The sequence below is a fragment of the Falco punctatus genome (assembly GCF_963210335.1).
Source record: "Falco punctatus genome assembly, chromosome: 3".
NCBI classification, from domain to species: domain Eukaryota; kingdom Metazoa; phylum Chordata; class Aves; order Falconiformes; family Falconidae; genus Falco; species Falco punctatus.
Window position 1 is genome coordinate 92,630,714 of NC_137582.1, and position 22,444 is coordinate 92,653,157.

At 43.6% G+C, this 22,444-nt stretch overlaps 1 protein-coding gene across 5 annotated transcripts in view; it reads right to left on the reverse strand.

Annotated features, from left to right (window-relative positions):
* The window catches only part of SLC22A23 (solute carrier family 22 member 23), a 113,756-nt gene that overhangs the window by 72,367 nt on the left and 18,945 nt on the right, over window positions 1-22,444 (reverse strand). For all 5 annotated transcript variants that reach the window (XR_013927189.1, XM_080381225.1, XM_080381223.1 and 2 more), the window contains exon 3: window positions 17,112-17,266. Coding sequence is in view for 4 of the 5 variants with exons in the window: in XM_080381223.1 (XP_080237349.1) it covers window positions 17,112-17,266 (155 nt within the window). In the remaining variant the exon portion in view is untranslated. The remainder of the gene's footprint in view (window positions 1-17,111; window positions 17,267-22,444) is intronic.

The window sequence follows — 22,444 nt, forward strand, 5'->3', positions numbered from 1 at the left end:
AAGCTGTAGCTGCATGCAAACCGTATCTCTTTGATTCATAGCATCCTCAAGACAGACAGAACTTCTCCCTGGTCTCCAGGAAGGTGACAGCCATACCCTCAACTGAGATTAGTTAACACTGACTCATCAGGTGTTTCATTAAGCAGCTGTGTCAATGGAGAAACCAAATACAGTGAGCAATGCTAATGCCAGCTGCTGCCACCGGCACCCTCAGTGCTCTAGGAAGAAGTGGTGACTGCTGGGGTGGAGGGCGTTCCAGGGACAGGTCACCCTGGCACGGATGGGGAATTGTCTCCAAACATGCAAAAGCCATTAAGTGGCACTGTCAGGAAATCAGGGTCAGCAGGAAGGCAAACACACACACACACACACACACACAGAGCGTTATATGCCTTTGCTCAGGTGAGGAGCATTCACATCGGATCACAAGTGATTTGCTGACTGTACTGCATCCCATAATCTTTTTCCATTCCCAGACACCTAAAGGCAATAGCACCATTTTAGACTTAACCCTTTTTTCCTCTTCTGTTTTAAACAAATTTCCTAAGTTAAGAAATAATTCAATTTTACATTTCAACCTGGGAATTAAAGAACTGCATTAACAAAGAATTTAGGAATTTAAATTTTGCTGTTTTGCTTTTTAATAAGATTTTATGCCAGAAAGTCTGCACACACAAACAATTTATGTGATCCTTCACTAACATACCAAACCAGAAAACAAACATTTATGCTACTTTAGGAAAGCAAGAGACCACAGCCTGGACCAGTGGTTGACACACCACTCATCCCACCTGCACCCTCCCAGTGCTTTCCAGTCACATTTCATTACTTTGTGGCTATCACACAGAAACATCCCCGTGTCACGGAGGTGCGCGCCAGCAGGTCTGTGTCCCCACCAGATGCACAGTGCATTGCCTCTCACAGAGGCAACGCTACGTTCTCGTGCAATGGCTTCACACACAATTTGGGGTGCCATCTCATTTCCCAGTTATTTTGAAAGCAAGTATTCCCAAAAGCATAGCTTGCTCCCTCCCTGTCCCTTGCCCCAGCACCACGAGCCGTGTCAGGGTGCTTAGTCCCACCAGAAGCCAGGCGATGGAAATGACAGTGGACAGCCTACCAACACATTAATCCTCATCCTACTGCCCTCTCCCACTTCAGTCAAAAGGCTCCATATCCACAGAGAAACTACTTGATGCCACAGTAAGGAATTTCTGTCCCTTAAGACAGCCTAAGAGATCACGCACATACTCAAAAATGAAATCTCTTACGTCACCTGCAGTGTGTTAACATTGCAAAGAGTCAAGCACTCAAGCACTGCAGAATTAAAAAGCCTGTGTTATCTTCCTGTAAATCTAGCGCCCGATCTCATACCATTCTTATCATCACATAGATAACTAAGTCTGCAAATTGTGTCTGCCAGTCTCTCATTGTGCTTTGTCAACAGGCCACCTTTAGGGAATAAGGTACACGGAAGGATTAAATGTTTCCAAACCCCACAAAAAGGATACATAAGAAATGAAGAAAAACCACAAGCAGCGCTTGGGAATTTGTTTCCCTCTGGAACAGTAAATTCTAGCAGCATCCAGGCAGCCCTGCATCTCTCACCTTTGACTCCACAGCTCATAGGCTTTCCAGAAGCTTCCAAAGAAAGGTTCTGACTGCACATCCAGAGGCTTTGGACTACCACCCTCAGTTATCCCAGCTGAAATGAACGGAGGAAAGAATACTCATGGGGCTATCAGGTGCATAACAGAGGACACTAATGTCTGCAGATCTTGGGAGCAACTGCCTCTGTCGCAGCACACCCGTGCAGCACCCAGGTATCACCAAATATTTCAGGGTGTTCTGGATCATGCTGAGTCAGCGTTTTCTGTAAGCCAGTCTCTGGTCACTAAGAACTTGGTGCAGAAAAAGAGAAATGAAGCTATTGTATGCAAGTGCACGATATACGTTGTGTGTAGGATGGAGGTTTTGATCTCACAAGAAATTTTAATATTTTGACATGTACTTTCATCCAAGTCTATTTTCATTGCTTAAGGATTCCCATGATACAACAGACTAGTTTAACAAGGAAAGAAACTGCAGTGAAAATATAAGATCTAGGAATCCAGGCATGAGGAATAAAACACGTATAGCATTTGAAAGCCCCACATTATCTCCAGAGAACACAGGTATTAAATTTGATCCAGAACAAAACATTTACAGTTTTTCCAGCACAGGCAGATGCCAGAGCATTCAAGCATTTTCTGCAGAAAGTTTCCATCTCAAAACAATACAGTTTTCAAAGAACAAACATATTATTTTTTTAAGCAATCTTCTCATCCTCTTAAGTCCCATGCCCTCATATGCCATGCTTTCCATTTAGTGCTTCACCATGTGCCTTTTACCAGTTTGCCACCATTCACTCATACATCCATCTTTGCTAGGTCTGCTGCTAATATTTCAGAACTCCAAATGAAAAAGAGACCTTGACTTCCCATTAAAAAACAGCTGAGTGAAAGAGAGTTTCTTCCCCTCCCTGACCTCTCCATGGGAGGGTGGCCAGCTCAGCTGGAAGCCACATATGCACTATTCCTCACTCGTCATTTCTTTAACTTCCTTGGGGTCCAAGGACTGTAGCCATGTCAGACAAGTTTGCATGCTTCCACTAGAAAAATTTATACTTCAAGAATTCAGTTTTCCTCACAGGATGATGCCCTGATTTCTTCCCTTTTGACTTTGCTTCATCTGAAGCGTGCTCTGCAGTACATGAGAAACTCATCTATGCACAGCTCGTCACGAATGCACATGGACAATGTGGTGTGAGGAGGAAAGAGCACGCTGCAGGTTATGACTCCCTCATCTGTATCAGTCCCACCGCTGTTGCAATCACGCAACAATCCTAAAGTGGATCTGTTCAACAACAGAGCAGAGCAACTGGCGGTGGTGGGCTGGGACTATCACTTCAAGAGGTACTTTTGAATTTTTTTTGTTTAAGCCACATCACCTGGGCACAGCTGATTTTGAGCACAGCTACCAAACCAGTGAAATTAGAAAAATTCAGGAGGCAGCAACACGTCGCAGGAACTTCAAACGGGCTGTGCTGTTCGAGGGCCACAACTATGCTTTTGGATTTTCACAAGACAGCACTGGGCAGGATGCAGTCTGCCACCCCATCAGCAAAGCCCACCTTCCTGCATTCTCGTCTCCCCTGACATTTATGTTTGACATTTGCATCTGTTTGCCCCCTAATTGGCTATTTCAATAGAAGAGCAGAAAATCAGCTCAGCAGAGTAAATTGTTTGTTGGCTGGATTAAGTGGCTGAAGAGAGTGAGACAAATGTCAAAGCCAGCAGAAAGAGAGGGATGCAGGTGAGCAGGGCTGCTCCTCCCGGCAGCAGGAGCTGCTGGGCGATTCCCCCAGGACGTGCAGTCGTGAGAGTGCAAACACAGCTCTCCTGCACAGTGACCACAAAATGGGAACGCTATATCCAGTAATTACTGTACCTCAGTATCTTACCAAGATCACAGTTCCCATGCAGAAAAATCTTTCCTTAAAGACCACCAGGAAAACACCTGTACTGGGAGGACTGGGTGTCGGGCACATAGGCAGCAGCTCCACCAGACCCTCACGGCACTGACAGAGCCTCTCCAAACACAGACCTCTCCAGGTACAGACAACGCGAGACAGCTTCGCCAGCCACATCCTATTCCTGTCCTGATCTGCCAGCTTGCAGAACAAACAGAAAATGGAAGTTTTATACTTCTCTTTTAAATGAGATTAAATCGAATGTATTTTACACCGAATGCTTGTCTTGAAATGGTCTCAAGGTTTACATCCGAACAATACCATTTCATACCAATTATACAGTATACAAGTATAACTGCAATGCAGTATAAAACCCCCTAAAGAATGTTTGGTTTGGCGTTTAACCTTGTTATTTAAATTTAAGATACTACTGTAACTAAAATTATATTATTTGAAATTAGGATTGTGCATAATACTTTGCAGACCAGTATTCCCAATTCACCATCATCAGGACAAATTTGTTTTCATATAAATAGTTAAAATCTTAGTGAATTCTTCTAATATATTATAGCAAGCGTTGTAGTGTACCTTTCTCACAGATGTCTTTTCTAAAGAACAAGCACTATTCCCTTCCAGTGCTGAGAAAGTAAAACTCACTCTTTTCAGCACTACCATCTATAATAAAAGAAAGAGGAGACACAGCTGAAGCTTAAACACGTAAATCCAGAAACTTCCCTTTGTGTTTTCTTATTTTACACAGTATAGTATTTTAAAATAGACATGGACATCCTGTAGTCAGACATTCTCAGGTAGCCACCTAAGTATCAATCAGAAATTAATTAAGCAAGCAGAAATTCAAAAAACAATCAAAACACTGAACAGCATGACAATCCCAAAGATTCTGCAAATGGTCTGAGTAGATGATCAAGGTCATAGGAGCTCATCAGACAATTCAGTGCAGAAAACATCTTTCAGCATCTTTATCCTAGACACAAACGTTATGAACTCTGCCCCTCAGTTCAAGCCCTAAACCTTTTTTATCCCAAAGTCAAAACTAAAATCTAGTCTCCTTAAAGGGTAAAATTTACGGAAGCAAGACCGATGGAACAGCAACAAAATGACCTTTTCAAAGAAATCGGGTCTTTCCAGCACTGGAATACCAGATAGATGATCTGCCTTTCTACTCCTGAAGGTTCAGGATTGATCATGGGCTGCCAGGTCCACGATCGGGATGTTTTACTCCGAGTCACAGATTATTTGTTGTCATCAGCAGACTGGATACTTCATTTATACATTAATCTCGATGCTGCTAAGAGAAGCCAGACAGAAAAGCAGAGATCGCATAGCCAAAACCTGATCATATTTGGTTCTCCAACCGAGCTTCAGAAGTTTTAAACAAATCCAAGGCTGGTATCCTCACTCTGAAAGCTGAAGTAAATAAAATTAAAGCCATACAGATCTCTATAAATTATTTTTAAGAATCCTTTTCTCTACTGCCAGTTTATCCACTCTTCTCCAAGACAAGTTAGCCAGTGCCTAGAAGTGGTGGAAGAACTTCCATCTGCTACTGCTTCAAAGACAGCTATCCTGAAAGGAAATATCAGCCTGTCCAAGGCATAGGTTTCTAAACGTACTAGACCTACCATCCCTACCAAGATGCAATTAAACACCGTCTGATCTTTAAAAAGCCTGCAGGAACAAACTTTTAAATCCCACGTTCTGGAATGACCCACACTGAATAAAGGAGTGACTGGTAACAGCCTGATCTGTTTTCACCAAGAGAATTTCCTGACCTAAGGCTGCTGCAATAAGCTTGCAAGAATCGATTCATCTACGCTACAAGCCACAAGGGCTCTTAAACTGCATCTACAGCAGGGCACTACAGCAAGCTGAATTTGTAACATGGCTTTTACAGTCCTTCCTCTCTCCTTAACTCCTCAGTCACCTACTCCTGCTCTCCTTCACCCACACTCATCCAGCGCTGGGGTGCGCTTTTGAAGGGAGAAAGGCGAGGGGGAAAATGACTTAAAACCAAACAACAAAACCAAGAGTTTTCTCCTGGTTTAGACCCTTGTATCAGTTCACTGTAGGGCCAGCAGCAGGTGGGAAGCACCAGCCAGGGAAGGACGGGCAGACCCAGAGCAGGCAAATCCAGGTCAGCTTCGGCTGTCCCAGAGCTGCTGTCAGATTCTCCTGCAGGGCAAAAGCTTCAGCCTGTCCCTGCACTGTCGTTTTGAGATTTTAACTACTCCCAGCAATCAGGGCAGAAAGGATGTGCTTTGTGTATACACATAAATAAAAGGCCCTCTCCCACTTGGATGGCCAGGTGGGTTATTTCTCCAACATCGCTGCTTCTGTGAGGCATCTCATCCGCGCTGCTGTGAGCAGAGCCATGCTGAGTGGCACTGGGCAAGCAGGACATGCATCGGTGGCCGAAGAAGGGACAGAGACTACGGGTAAACACACACAGAGCTGTCCTGGCAGGAGAAAGCACCAATATCTCCAATGGAAGTCCCACCTGAAAACTGAAAACTCCCAATGAAGTACAGCACCGAGGCAGCAGTGCTACTCAAATCCACACAAGCTACCACAACAAGCTGCTGGCTTCATCTGGCTGTGTTTTTGATTCCAAAAAAATTAGGATATGAAATCTTTAATTGCTGTTATTATTCCTCATTGGATAGAAGCATATTTCTTATTTTAGAAAAATATCCATCACATTCTCTCTTAGCAGCAGGAAGAGAAAAGCAGCAGCTGTGGTACATATTGTATATTCTATTTTCTTTATTTTCCCTCTAGGTCACACAGCGGCTATTCTTTTTCTCAGCTTTGCCACATGCTACTGACCCTGGACCGACACAAAGCACTACCCTCAGCCAAAGAACAGGTCAGGAAGGGGAAAAAGGCACTTTCTGAATGAGTATTTTATTGAAATGCAATACTCAGTCAAAAAGGGTGAATTTTGTCTCCTGAAAAAGTCAAATCCATCAGGTTAAAAGTTTACAAGATGCAGACTGAACTTTTCATATTTTCTTCCAGACTTCACTAAAGAAAAAAAAACCAAAGCAGCAGAACAGGACAACACTTCAGGCTGATTCACAGCTCTAAACTCACACGTGACATCTGAAAAGACTCAAACGGGTAGAGTCAAGGTTGGTACAAAGCTTCTCCTGCCCAAACTCCAAAGCACTCGAGTGCAGTAATTGCATTTCTATACTGTACAGATACAAGAGAAGCCATTTTTTCCAATAGATGAGTAACATTGACAGCAGCTTGCTTTATTTATTTAAATTTCAAAGCAGAGACATTTTTAATGAATCTGTAATTCAAAAGCTCTTTAATTAATTTTCCTCAAGCTTCCTAGAAACACAGGCTTGGTTTTGTGCCTTGAAAAACAAGTCAGTCAAGTTCCAGGCAAAAACCCCTATTTCAAAGTCAAAGCTATAAATGAAACAAAAAAATGGGATCTTATTAAGAACACTGGTTGCAATTTCACCACATAAGCTATTTCTACCATTATACAATCTTTATAAGTTGCTCTTGTTTTTCGTCCCTGCCTTCAATCCATTTTTGGTTGCTATAACAAAAAACCATTTCTTCCATTATATTGCTTTTTGCCTCACCACATTATCGACTCCGCTTCCTGTGTGTTTTTTATTGTAAAACTGTAAACTGAGTGCTTATATCCAGGAGGCAGCTACACTGCCCGCCAGCACAGGAGTGAAGTCAGGCTGGAAGCAGCACTGGAAGCGAGGAAGGCCCCTAAAGAGCACGTTGTTCCCTCCGGACAGCAGTTTCAGATCAAGCAGAAGACACCAGGGATTGATTTATTTATTTATTTTAGACAATGATCCCTGGTCCACGTGCTTAAATATCCATTGAACTGAATGCTTCACAGTGAAAACACCCTCCTTATTTCTCCAGGGAATTAGCCTCAACTGTTTGGATAACAGATGGTACATAAAGTAACCTACCTACGGCTTAGTACCGGGGCACACGGGTCTTGCAGTCTGCTTTTTAACAGAATTATTAATTAAAGTGCACAGCGTTCCAGCAGAGCTTGCCCTCTTCCACTGCACTGTGGCACTTCTCACGTGCTCGGCTGGCCAAGGCATGTGCAAACATCAGGCTCCGCTGCTGCTTCTGCCAGAGATTATTCTCCTCTGAGAATAAACAGCAGCAGAATGAAATGCATGTCCTTAACCTAATATATTGAATATGTGAGGTAAGCCACTGATGGAGATGTATTTGCACTTAAACGCCCGACTGTTTGGGAGAGCACCGAGGCATCAGTGCACAAACTAATAGTTTGCTCTACAAGAAGGTGATCTCTGCCACAGCATTAGGACAGAAAGCTGGAAGAAGCCACAAGAACAGTTAGTCTGCCCTGAATTCCTCCAAACACAAGCCAGTAAGAGAGAGACGCTGGTGCATCCAAGAGGGGCGCAGGAATGAGGGTCTGGAACTTCTGATGCAAATACTGGACCATGCTCCCTCCCGCACTTCATCAAGCAACAGCTACATTTCCAAGCCACAAGCCTTCTTCAACCACCCTTCTTCTCTAAGATATTACCTGTTTTATTACCAAGCTTAAATTCAAGATCATCTATAGCTGAAAGACTCCTTACTGAATGTGTGGGGTGACTAAAGCTGGAACTGGAGTAGTGCTCGCAAAGATTTGCAGATCATTCATTAGACTTCAGTAAGCTGATTTCTTGTCTCACAATTCACACCACAACCAGAATGCAAAGAATGTTAGCAAACAGGTTTTCAAGATACTAACAAACACTTACGTCTCAGCTTATCTCTAAAAACTACTAAGTCTATGTACAATTCCTTTAAGAAGGGACCAGATGTTCTCAAAAGACAAAAACATAGCTCATACTTTCAGGTCCATCAGTAACTGCAGCGTATGACTTCAACAGTTTCATTTGCAATGCAACCTTGAGTAGTTTTATTTAAAAAATAAAGAGAAGTGATACGAGTACTGGAACAGCATGTATGATTGAATTCTGTAGACTGGCAACAAATAAAATGAAGAATTAAAACAAGAGTGAACTTTTTATTGTATCTGACTAAATAATATGCATTTGCAGAAATCCTGCAACAAGAGTTGCCTGCAAATTTCATGCTTCGAGTGAAATTTAATTAACTTGAACTAGTAAAAATCCCACAGGGTTATGTTATTTGTAAGCGAGAAAATAGGACTCATGTCTGTGTGACTGGGGATGGGAATTTGGCTAGCCTTGTTAAATTACAGTTCCTCTTGAAAGGCACATAAATATTTATGTGAATGTGTGCTGACATTTGTTGCTGGACTTGAATATTCAAGTCACTACAGATAACTTCTAAATCTACCTTCTTCATACACATGGTTTTTCCTCTGTGTACATCCTGTTGCGATAATTTGGCTTGCATTTTCATGACAAGCTATCCTGTAGGGACAGGCAGGAAAGGGAAGTAAAGCACTGTTCATTCATAGGTGATTTATGAACCTCTGTGTGCTTCCTCTTGCAGCAGAAAGTTAACAGATGCACACAAAAAAAGTCTACCTATACTGGAAGAAGCAGCTGGGGAAAAAAAAATTCAACCCTGTATGCTGAGTGCCTTAAGGGCAGCTCCTGAGCTGGTTGCTGCCCATCTTATTTCCAACCCTAGTCCATCCAGTTTTCAAGTTCTGCCAAATGTAAAGACACGGCCGAGGAACAGGATAGCTAAAACTCAGTAAGCAAACAGACTTAGCAAAATAGGCTTTATATGTACAACTTCTCTTTGATGCTCTCTGCAACTAATAAGGTTTCCTGCTAGCAAAAAAAAACCCCCAGCCCTAAAAATAAAAAAATAAATCACAACTAACAGAGTCCACATGCCTGTTTCTGAATCAGTCGCATTTCTCAGAGAAAAAAAGAACACAACATCCTCTCGGATCATGGAAGCATGGGATTAACTACGAACACACGACAGTATCATACATACACCAATGATACAACATTGCTGCAATATCAAACCTCTGTAACTGCAAAGCACACAACCATTTCCCAGCCCAAACAGGCAGTCATTGGAGCTGAGGCACTGGGCACAGTGGGAAGGCTTTAATCTGCTGGTGGGAAGCAGCAGACCTGACCGCTGTGGTGGGATGCTCTCCTCCCGCTGGGGGACTCCTTGGCATCCTGCTGAGACCCGCTCCCAGGAGGGAGGCTGGCAGTGCCCGGTGCTGGTGCACAGCAGCCAGAGGACTCTGCAAGGTACAGAGCACCCACAGCCCGACAGCAGCATCAGTCACTTTGGACAGGGCTTGCACAGATGCGCACGCACACATTATGTGAAGCTTTGGCTAGCAGCAACCCACCTCCACAACGCTGAATAGCTTGGATCTGCATAGTGAGGAAAAGCCATTTAGCAGCTGTCTTACAACAAAGAAGAAAAAAAAAAAAAAGCAGCAGAGGAAACAGACTTTACAATTTACTCTTACAGTAAGTAAGAGCAACTAACACCACTTTAGCCAAGTCAGAGTTGCAAGTGAAAGGCAACTTTCTGGATTTAACCATACACCCATCATAAACACTTCCTTGTAGTTTGAAGACATGGTTGTATGAGCAGCTGAGACAATGCAAAGGAATGTGGAAGGGGAAGATAGGAGCCCTTCTCATTTCCTCTCAGTGGAAGCAAGCTCTTAGCTGTGCAACAGGGATGAGTAGACCTATGACTATATTTGACATTGCTCAGAAAAAAAATAATTTAAAAAATCCCTAAAAATGTCATTAAAATCCTGAACAGTTACAGTTACAAGTATCTGCATGACAGAAAGTAAAATTTCACATGCTGAGCACACCCAAACTGCTGTAGCTGGTTTGGAACAATTAAAAGACAGACACTTTAAATGGTAAATGCAAGCTGCATTTTAAGCTGGGGAAATTGCAAGTGTACTCTAATCTCATCTGATTGTCATCATCACAAGTATAACAACTGCAGTGTTGCATCTTAATTGCATTCTCAATTGACCACTCATACAGCATATACCTCAAATAAAATTAATTCCTTGGGCTTTCTGTCACATTGACAACACACAAGATTTTTAGCAACTGAAATGGCAAAACTGATTAAAATTAGATCCTGCCGCAATTTCTGCATTAACCAAACATCTTCTAACCTCCCAAGAAACCTTAGAAAGATCCTTCTTTCATTCCCCTTCAGTATACCTTAAGATGGTATAAACTTCAAATGTGCTGCCTCAAATGGTACAGTTTTCCCAGGATTCAGGACAATGTTAGCAATGCTTCAAGGGCACCACTGCTCTAGAACACAGTTTGTAGGGGTTAAAATAAGGGTGATGTCCACTGTGTTCCTAGAAGAGTCCATCCCCACTCTGGCCATCAGAAAAGGGAAGAAAATTCAGAAGAAAGTACTGAGGAGGAAGAGACCAATAGATTATATGAAGAGTCATAATTTGATTGTACTGAGGGAAGCAATGTAGAGCAAGGAAGATTTATACTTATAAGGAGAGCACTGTAATTCCAATAACCTTTTCCACTCTTGCATAAATTGAGCCCCCAGGCATCTGATAAAAGGCAGGCATAGTCCTTTTTTTGAGCAGCTGGATTGCTCCTACTGCATATTATTTCTTACAACCAGTCTTGTGCAAAGCTATTAAAAATGCAGAAGTGCTGTTTCCAGAAACTCACATCCCATCTCAATGTTAGAACAGCCTGTGACTCCTCTCTAAACAGAAGCTTTGGTATCGTTTAACAGTTAATGGTCACTTTAGGGTGATCCAGTAAGATTTTCCATTCAGCGGATCCCTCTGCGATCACTCCTGCTAGATCTGCATCAAGTGACTCAGAGCAAGGAAAGGCTGGTTACATAAACAGAAGGTAGGTGGCTTAACAACCTTGATCTTATCACAGACCTGTCAGTGGAGAGAACTGAATGTTACTGCAGAGCTAGCGCACATGTCAATGCACAGGAAAGGAGTCAGATGTTTTCCACATCCTCCGATCTGGGAATGCTTTGCAGAGTTATTTATCGAGCTGGTTCAGATTACACAGAATAACTTCAGAGCCTGCAGTTTCCAGCGCTTTGCTTGCCTTGCCTAGCCAGGGCCATGCTTGCTACTGAAGAGTCAGGAGAGGAAAATGGAGAATAAAAATCAAGCAATTCTATTGTTTAGAACATTCAGCTGCAAGAGAGGTGAAAATTATAAACTTGGGATGCTCCAGGATCTTACAGCCTCGTACACTTCTGTGAGGGAGGGGAAGAACGGGGGAAAAAAAGAAAGAAAGATAAATCTCACCCTTTATACTGACACCTGACTGGAAGCAAAATTATTTTACAAATCTAACATCCCTACAGCCCAACACCCAGAGGCTTCCACACTCTGTTTTGGCACTTGCTCATTTTTCAGCCTGGAGCAAGCTTTCTAGCATGCTGCTCCAGCTTTCCAGGATACCTGTTTTTTAAAAAAAAAAATAAAAAAATCTTAAGCAGCCACATTTAGCCTCCCTCAGATCAGTGCCTGTGTAATTTACAGGAGTAACAGGTTGGATTGACCTAACTATAAATGAAAAAGATACATCACAGCTGGACACCTTAGCCAGCCTGGAAGCCTTTGCCAAGCTTCTCCAGGCTTTTGAAACACAATCTGTGATTTTCAACAGCATTCCTACCTTTTTTTTCTTCTAACAGCGAAGGAGAAACAACATGCCTACTCATCCTGCTACTATGTATTGGAGGACACCCCTGCTTCCCCAGTCCAACCTGAGATGTTCTCTCCCTTTCAGCAAAGCTATTTCCAGAGCCTATTTACTGGTTCATTCAAGTCTAGACTTTCTAATTTTGCAGCATAATCTGTAGTTCAGTCACCCATGAAACTGCTGAACAGCCTGCAATTGTGCGCAAATGCGCGCCATGGCTTGTGCTGTCTGAGCTCAGGTACAGTCGTTAATGATAGCACGCAGCACTTTAACGGGAGGCTTATTAAACCTGCCAGGAGCATTTGTCAGAAAAAATACAACTCTTCCCCCCTCCTCTCCTCCCCCTTAAGTAGTTTAATTAATACCATCATCCTAGTTTTGACTCCAGAAAGCGACAAAAGCACGGACATCGGGAAGGAGACAGATAGGGCATAGGAAGCGATCAGCTGGACGGGAACCCTTGCTTCTCTTCATTCATTTAACACCCAGCAGATCTCCCAGAGGAAGAGGGGACGAGATCAGAGGGTCCATCCCACGGACAACAGCTCATTGCCTTCTCCAGAGCGAAGGTGGAGAGCGTCCCTCGCAAGGGCTTAGGCAGACGCTGGCACCAGTGTGGCCTGGGCAGCAGCACGTGAGAAGAGAGAAGAGGGAGCAGGAACTGCTGCCCTCAGCCATAAGAGCTCTTGCATCAGCGTGCCTGCTCATGAAAGCGAGCCCTAAGGAAGGGACCCGTGCTGAGTCAGCTGCAGAACCTGGCCTTCTAGAGAAGCACACAGGAAAGGGCTGCCCTGTGGTCACAGCCAAGGCAATGCCCCAGCGAGACTGAAGCGACCCAGAAGCAACGCCCTCCCCTGCCCTGAGATAATCAAATTTGCTTTCTCCCATGACTTTCACATTTGCCAAGTGTACTTCGTCCCACATGAGTTGCAACCCGCAAGCAGAACTATTTGCAGTGAGTGGCACACCTCGCCCTCTGTATGAGTCCACGGACACCAGCTGAGCATTACTCAGGCACACGTGTCCCTACTCAGGGCTCCCACACCTCTTCTCCTTCCTCTTGGCCTGTCTGAAGGGAACTCCCTTGTAGGACCAGCTTAGGGCTTTCCACCCCAATGGGTAAACTCAAACCTCCTCTTCTTCAGCTGGGCAGCAGGCCACAGCGCCATGCATCCAACTGTGCCGAGCCAGCAGGGGCAGGATGCCCGTCCTTCCTCCCTGGACACGCATGCAGCAACAAATACTGGAGCGAAACGCACTCTCAGAAAAAATAGCTTTTCCCTTGCTTTCTTTTAAACAACCTGTCCTCCTCCAACCCCTCAATCTATATGCTTTCCTACATTTAACTGCTGGGCAGGGCATACAGCCCTGTCCAACCACTGCAGCCTGAGTGCTCCTTAGCACCCCTTCACCATTTCTCTCTCCAGAAAATTTAATCTGCAGTCCCAGCACCCTTCTCCAACAAGGGGTGGCCCATTTCCACCGAAATCTGCTCAGCAAGTGTAGCAGGGGACCTAACCAGCATCTCAGCAGACGGCTCCAGCTCTGTGTATCAGATGACTGCTGAGCATGGCATATTGGGAGCCACTTTGCTCTCCTGGTGGGGAGAGCTTCCCAAGGACCTTCCTGGTGCCTCACCACACAAGATGTGTGCCAGCTGCTCAGGAGCACAGGAACCCACTGAAGGTTGGTACCAAGCAGAAAACTGCTTCTGGAAGATGGTAGAAGTTCCCCCCGCTCCATATCAGCATGGAACAAAAGCCTTTCAAAGCTGTGTGTGTTCACTGCAAAAGGTTTAAACTGCCTTTCGTTTTCCTAGATCAGGGATCCTCAAACTTTTTAAACGGGGGGCCAGCACGCAGATGAAGTGGCAGGCAGTCATCTGCTGCTGCTTGGTTTCCCCCCCCCCCCAACCCCCGGTGTGTGTATGTGTGTGGGGGGTGGTCTGTAAATACCAGGGGCCGGATTGAGGACCCTGGGGGGCCGTATCCGGCCCACTGGCTGTAGTTTGAGGACCCCTGTCCTAGATGATGCAATGACCTATAGCACCTGGGAGGGAAAAGCCCCAGGTTCATTTCTCCTCTGCTTCCCTCTGCAGCAAAAACCATCACCTGCTCAGAGCCTGTCTCTTCCTGCAGGTTCATGAGAAATTTCACCTGAAACTCCTTTTTCCAACAAAACTACAGCAGCTGCAGGAAAACTTCTCAGTTTAACAAATCAACATCCCAAAGTGGTTTCTCTAGACAAGTCCAAAGCAGCTCCAGGCCAGAGGCTACACTTGGAGGCTGCAAGAAGCTAGCTCACTACGACACTGGGGAAAGCCTGCAGAGAAGCACAGGTGGTCTGGGCTCAGTGCTGTCCCTCCACAGAAGGCAAGGCTCATCCCCCGGCTCGCTCTGCACCTTAGGGCAGACAGGTGGGAAAACAGCATTAGGCTATTAAGAGTGCGGTTTGAATGGTGTGGACAACTCAACCTTGGCAACTCTGCGTTTTAAAACCAGCACTTCGGTGCTTCTTCCCGCTCCCAAAGCATCCAGGACTGCTATTGACAATTTCCCTTAGGCAGGCCATAAATCCGAGCACAACTAGCAAGCTCAACACAGTGTAAAAGGATCCCTGTGGCAGGCTAATTACCTTTGCAGGCTATGCAAGCCTGTATACAGTCGCTTCTGCACAGTAGCTTTGAAAACTTCAGCTAATGACTGTGTCTGGCAGATCAAACTTTCCAGTTTCTATTGTTTTTCTCAGGGCAGCCAGCCGGGAATTCAGGGGCAACAAACCTCCAGGGGAAGAAATGAAGGCCATGAAGAGAAAGGGAAGAGGGGCTATGAAATGGAATACGACTCCAAAGGAATGCAGTGGCATGCTACAGACTCCAGCAGAAAGGGAAAGACAGTAAATCTAAATTGAGAGAAGGGCTAACAAATTAGGAGTACTGAAATCAAAACCAACATCACCACATAAAAACCCCTGCTACTCCCATTCTCTTAAGACTTGACAGATTAAACCTCTCCCGTTGCTCTACACCAAGATGACAGCCTTTTTTGTTTGTTTAAATGAAAATATTTAATACAGGAAAACCCTTCCCCTCACCTCCCCAGCCAGAAGGGTCAGAAGATTTACAAGAGGTGCAGGGGCTGCATCTTTCACATTTTCTTACTTCCACACAAGTACGCCTATCTACAGGCTGCAGCTAATCTCACAGAGATCTCTCCTACTCCTACTCAGAGATACTCACTCTACTCCCGCAATGTCTTTCCAGACAGCAGTGGTTATAGCAAACACTAATTATCAGGGTACGCATATGTGTGTAAATCGGACTCAAATCCTTGCCCTGGATCAAGCAGGGCACGAACTAACCAGGATCTCCCTTTTGCTGAATGAAAGCCTTGGATGGCATGCTACTGTCTGACCCAAGGTGACACATACACTTGACCTAAGGTGATCATACACTCTTTCCCTCTAATTTCAAAAGGTCCATAATAATAAAATTATTTTTAAAATATTTTTAATAATTTATTATTTAATAAATAAATAAAGAACAAACCACTAACCAAGAAAAACTAACAAGCTGCATTGGGCTGTCAAAAATCCCAACAAGCCTAATTTCCAAATTTCCAGCTGAATGTCATACTGGTAATGGCTGAAGCCTCCTCCCACAGGTTCCCAATACAAGTGTAATGTCTTCAGTGGTACTTTTGGGTTTTTGGTGAAAAATTCTCACTGGAGATTTTATGACCAAAAGCAAGAGAAGATAAAAATATGTATCTCAGGTACCATATCAGCTATAATGAAGAAGTGCAATACAGAACAAAGTCTCATACAACCTAGCTGGACTTCTTTCCCTTTGCTGCAGACCAAAACCAAAACTGTGGAACTTAATACTATAAAACACTCCATGTAGAGTAAGGATTCTGTGCTAAGTCTCAATGGGTTGGATACCATCTACAACAGGCAGTAAATAAAAATTTATGAACATATGTACAGCAACTTCCAGGGTATAGTTAATACTATTCCAGAGCCATAATAAAGAGTGGGCAATTTTGTGTTTTCCTCAGGTGGTACAGTACTCTGTTAATTACAACTAGCCAAGGAAGCTGTTAATTACAACTAGCCAAGGAAGCTGTTAATTACAAGTAGCCAAGGAAGCAGCAGACAGAGCTCTCTGGAGCATATCCAAGGGACACAGATTAAGCTGGTGGCATCACACATGTACTCTCCAAAGGCAAGGCCTCCAAAAGGGGTTTTCAAATGTTTTAGCTACAAGTTTATCCATCACCCTAGATATGAAAATATAAACATTCCTTACAAGCTTTCCCTCAAGTTTCTTTACAGTTATTTTTTTCTTCCATGTAACAGACAAAAAGCAACACCACCACCCCCCTCCAAAAAAAAACCCCAATCCCTGATAAAATTACTTCAGGCTCTTCTCACATATTTTTGCTGTACTTTACAGTCCTGAGGTAGGGACACAGGATCTCTTGCTGCAAATAACAGGAATTTCTGAAAAAGTGCCAAGTACATACTGCTAGAGACAGTAAAAGTGGGGAGTCTCCTATCAAGCTCAATACTGCAAGGTGAAATCCGCTCCCATTACACATTATAGCTATGACATAGATGACTTCTAGGTTTAAACGACAACAAGCAAACTCTTATATATAACTCTTACATATATATAACTCCTTTACATAACTCTTATAACTCCTAAAATGAGCTCTCAAACAGCTTCACAGATTACTCTGTAGCAACTTAAAGAGACAGCTGCAAAACCTCTACCTCCTTAACAAAACCCAGGCTAAAGCTTTTTCAGTCCATAGGATTCAGGTTTCATCTGTCTGGATGAAAGCAGGAAGCCAGAGAACAGCAAACCACGTATCAATAATTTGGATGGGCGATGAAGGCATACTCACGCAGTGCGTACAGGGAGAGGACTATTCCAGCCAGGCAAAACCCCTCAAAAAACCTGAGTGTGCTGAACATGGTCACGTTCACGGAGAGTGCCACAGTCAATCCAAATATCAAAATGAATATGACAGAGAAGAGCAGTACGGGCCGTCGACCAACCCTAAAAATAAGGAAGTATGGAGAAACAGTGTTAAAAAGCCAGGATGGACATAAAGCTAGATCGTTACAGCTGGCAAAGAGGTAAAAAATTCATGCAATCCCTTCCAAATATTGCCATCCATTTTTAATTCTTCTCATTATTTTTTTTCTGCTTACTAAAACCCGGATTTCTCAGCCAGCTTTGCATTGACACATTCCTTTCAGATGGGATTAAGCAGGGACAGCACATTGTATTACTGCTTGATTTAACCATCATTTTCGAAGCAGCAAAGATGAACAAGTAAGCATCTAGGAACTACTGTAAGGCCGTAAACAAGTCCCTTGGAGATTAAAAGCAACTTGTCAGAGCTTTCAGTAGTAGCATGAGAGAGTCTATGGTATTATATGTTATACGGCACGGTATATTATTTCTCTATAGCTTACAGCCACAAAACTCGCTGCAAAGATCTCCTCTTCCCAACAGACACGTGCTTTTCAGCCCCATCTGCAAGAGGAGCTGGCTCAAAAAACTATTTTTCTTGGCCTTATTGTTGAGGGCAAGCCTAACAGACACGGACCAAGCACAAAACAGGGCTCACGTCGCTTCACTGAGCCTTAGGCAGCCATTAGTTGCACTCACAAGAAAACCGTCCCTCCACCTTGTATCCCCACAGCAGCCACAGGGATCCACAAAACCAGCCCGACTGGAGGGTGAGGAAGAAACCGCTCCAAAAATGAGTGCTGGCAACAGGGGCGTGAGGATCTGCTCTGCTCCTTCGCAGGCAGGCTTTGCAGCTGCAACCTGTAGTTGCACGTGTTGGTACACTGCTGACGAGGAGGAAGAGTTACGCTGCCACCAAACTTGGGGAGGCACCTGCTGCAGAGCTTGGGCTTGATGTCAAAGGAACATGAGATTTTTACATCTTACTCTCATGCTTAGTGTTTATAATTCCCCTTTCTCCCCCTCTTCCCGTGCAAGAATGATACGAAGCACCAGAGCACACTGCTATTTTTAAACAATAATTGGATCATTATGTGGAGATTTCCAAAATTTTTCAACTTGTCAACTCCCACAAGTTTTCCAGTGGAACTGAGGATCCCTTTTAGTCAGCTCCATATGCCATTTCCACAAAGAATATATGAACTTGCTTTTCGTAGGCAGCTTTCACAGACCCATTCAAAGCAGTCTGTCAGCTCCAAGCCAGCCACCAGGTTGAATGTCAGCACAATAAAGAGCATTTAAATCTCACAACTTCGTCCAGTTTCACATGCTGTAGTGCTTCTATTCAAATATTTCAGCAGATTGTTACCAGCAGCTATAAAGTATATTATATATATATGCATTCACAATTAGAACTTTGGATTTTGCTTTACTTGAAATGGAGTGAGATCAATAAAATACAGGGTGAAGGGCTGAGAAGGAGACATCGTTATAGTTTTTTATATTTTGGGGAACTGGGAGAGTGCACCACTATGTGTGAAAAAGTGTCAATGATTGACAAAGTCACACCTAAGAAGGCAGTGTCATGGCTCCTTGCATGAGGACAGCTTTACATCTGAAAAGAAAATAGTAGCATCACCTGTGGGGCATCTCAAATATTTAACTTCTTGACATTAACCGTTCAAAGTTTTTAAAACAGAATGTGCCAACGTGCAAAGTGAAGACAGCAAGGTCAAAGCAGACTGCTCTCGATCAGCATACAAACCCAGCCCACCAGAAGACAAGCTGCTGTTGAGCTCAGCGTGGGAACTCATCACCACTGCCTCAGTGACATGCAACGCACTAGGAACATGCTGGATACCAGGGCAGTTAACCGCTGTGTGTGTGCTTCAGATTTTATATTTATGGAACACAAAGCACTTGAGCAGGGAGTGAGGGGAAGTACCTCATACGAAACCCTGAATACAGAAAAAAAACCCCTATTAATGTTCTGTTATCAGTGATCTGCGCAGACTTTTGCAGCCCTATTTTCGTAATCACCAAGCTGTAATTCATACTAATTAGTGTTTGTGGAAGTGTTTTGTAGATGAAAGGCATTATGCAAACACTCAGAATTAGGAACTTAATTCTCATCACAAGCCTGACCTGCCATTCCCTGGTGTTGATTAGAAAAGACCTCATGGTTAGCATACTTCCATTCCCCTCTTCCCCTCCTCCCACCCTCTGTACTGAGGTTATCTATGTCCTAATGATGGAATTTCTTCCACCATTATATAAGTTACGTAAATGAATCATTGCTACTAATGAAGAATCAGGATATCTGCAAGCCTCCTGGGCCTGTGAGAGCCAACTGAGGCCAGATAAGCCCTCCAGAAAGAGGCATCACCAGCACCTCCTCCCAGACACAAAACTCCTTCCTCACCAAGGCACTTAGCACATTCCTCAACAATCAAAGCTCCAGGGCAGCTACCAGCCTGGTATTTGGTGATCCACTCGGTGTTTTGACAGGATGGTGTCTTAGAGCATAAAAAAGCCTTTTATACGGAGACAGAATTATCTAACAGTAAATGGAAATGCTTGTGAGAAATTAAACCATACACAATCTCCCTGGTAAAACAGCCCCAGGGTGTGATCTGCTGCCATCCAAACTATCCCAGAGAGAGATTTCTGTGCCACAGAAGTCTCAGCCTACACTGCATAACATTATGTAGATTAATTGCTAAATGCTGCCTGCACAGGTAAATAACTAGGGATACAAGCAACCCCAGGCTTTTGAGGAATCTGCAATCCACACAGCATGACACACAGATGCATCAAAAAGATATTCCTAACATCATCAGAGTTGCACCACACAGGGAGAGGGAATGGTTTGAGGACAAGACCTGCTCTTCCCATGCTCCTACCCAGGTACCTTGCCACCCTGAGAAGATTAAACTGATCAAATAGTTCTTCCCATGCTGTTCTTTTGCAGGTGTCCACTTCGTCTTGGGACTTGAATTGGCACAAAGGCTCCAAAAAGCACCAGAGCAGCAAAGCAGGGGCAGTAGCGCGCAAACGGGAGGCAGGGACCTACTGTCTGGATGCTACATGACCAAGGCCACCTGCTCCAGGAGAAAAGGCTTCCAACGGAGACCTCAACAGCCTCTGTCCAGAGCAGGCAAAATTGCCAGCGGTGCTCTGCCTCTTGAACAAGTAACTTATTCAGGCATTGGACACAGATGGTCTTCATACAGCCAAACATGTTTACAGACCTTCTTCCTATAGAGCTATCCCAGCATGCACGGCTACTGTATTTGGAACGTAAACCACTCAGTTTACTTAGCAAATGACCCTAATACACTCTATGCTTTTGCCACATACAGCTTTAAAAGCCTTCTTTCAAGAAGGAAAAGCAAAGCCCCTGATGGTACAAAAACCCCAAAGCATCTTCTAATTATTTAAACTGGAGAGTCATATATAAGTGAAATGAAAACAGATTTTGAAAGTTTGTAATACTTTTATACATTACATTGTTTAAGCCTTCCCTGCTCTTGCTTGGGACTAACACCCTTTTTTTCTTCTTTTATAGGTACATTCCCCTTTGCATCCATCTCTCCACACAACCCCCTGACTTAGTGGAAACTCAAGGTGTTATTAAATAGCAAAGTAAACCCCACTTAGGTCTTCTTTTACCAGTCCCACGTGCTGCTGTGATATGACAAAAAGACTATCTAGCACAGGACCTCTGCTGAGTCTGTTACATCAGATGGCAGCGATGGGGACTGAAGAGGGGCCTGAGGACCGGCTTTGGTGGCAGCAAACCACGTCCTTTCCGTTCACCCACAGAAGAGCAAGGGGGTCACTATTCCCTCCAGCTAAACAGTTACCCTTTTTCTCCTTCAAACCACAGCTGGAGACTAGGTGCTCCTTAAGCTCTCCTAAACTCATTAGGCGAAAAAGAAAAAAGCTACCTTAATTTTGTATCAGGGTAATTTTATGCTGCATTAGCTCAGCTAAGCAGCTCACAAAGGGATCCAAGAAGCGCACGTAGCAGCGCGAAGTACGCACCGAGGACAGAAGTGGATGGAAGAGCAGGATGCTCCTTTTGGTGGCAGAGAGCTATTAAATCTGCTTACTGCAATTCTCTCTTGAAGCCAGTGCCTTTGGCAACAAGTTGTTCATTTATTTGTGACTTATTTGTCAATTAGAGCAGCATTTTCCTAACTTGGGAATAAGTCTGCTTTCTCCACACCGATTCCTTTTCAGGAAAACTGAGCAAGATCCCTCATTCATTTCCCCACTATACTTTCTATGTGTTGTTAACAGCCCTGTTTTACTTTGGTATTTTAATCAAATTCAACTGTATTTCATCATGCATGTTCCCTGCTTCACTGGAAAGTCATGATTCCTCACTTGCCTCAAAACTTTTAGTGACTATTCAAGAATTAAGATGCCATTTTGCTGCAAATGCTTGAGCCAAATTACAGCACAGCTGCAGGGGGCCTTTTCTCTCCCAACTGACTGGCGAGTTGCTAAGGCTTTGTAAGATTTCCCTAATAGGCAACTCTTCTTCTTCCTTTCCTGTTTTAATGAATGGCAAAAGAGTTAACTTGGGGCCATTTAAAGCACCAACATTGGCAACCGTGCTAGAAGCCACTCAGATGACTGGGACAGCATTGCAGAGCTATTGTTTCAGATGCTGCAAGTTTCCACTGAAATCACTTGAGTCATGCCTTCAATTTTTCTCCCCTCATCTTTTGCACTACAGGACCGTTTCTTTAAAGAAAAGCTGAACTCTAAGCATAACTGGGGTATTCAATAATGTTTTCACTACTGCAATTTAAGGAATTGCACTCTATGCTTTTACATTTAATACCCCAATATGACACATAAGTCAGCAATTCCCTAACACTACATTGAAATGTTTGCTTAACAAGAACTTTAAAAAAAGAATAATGGAAAGGTTTGCAAAAACCAGCCTTCTACCCACCAAAAGATACTGTGTAAGCACAAGGTTGACATTACATTAGTCTCGTATTCAGTCAGATCAATGCCGCTTCCAATTTCTTTTGGCCCTACCTCTCAGTTAAAAAAAAAACCCAACAACAAACCCTAAAGGCTTTACTTATATAATTAGAAAATACTTAATTCTGTACTAGCGTTACAGCTGTAATAAATTGTGTCAGTGGGAAATAACTAAGCCAATTACCAAATAGCTTATTTATGTTATTTACCTTGAAATAAACTACTCAGGTTCAAGCTATTAACACAGTTTTAAAC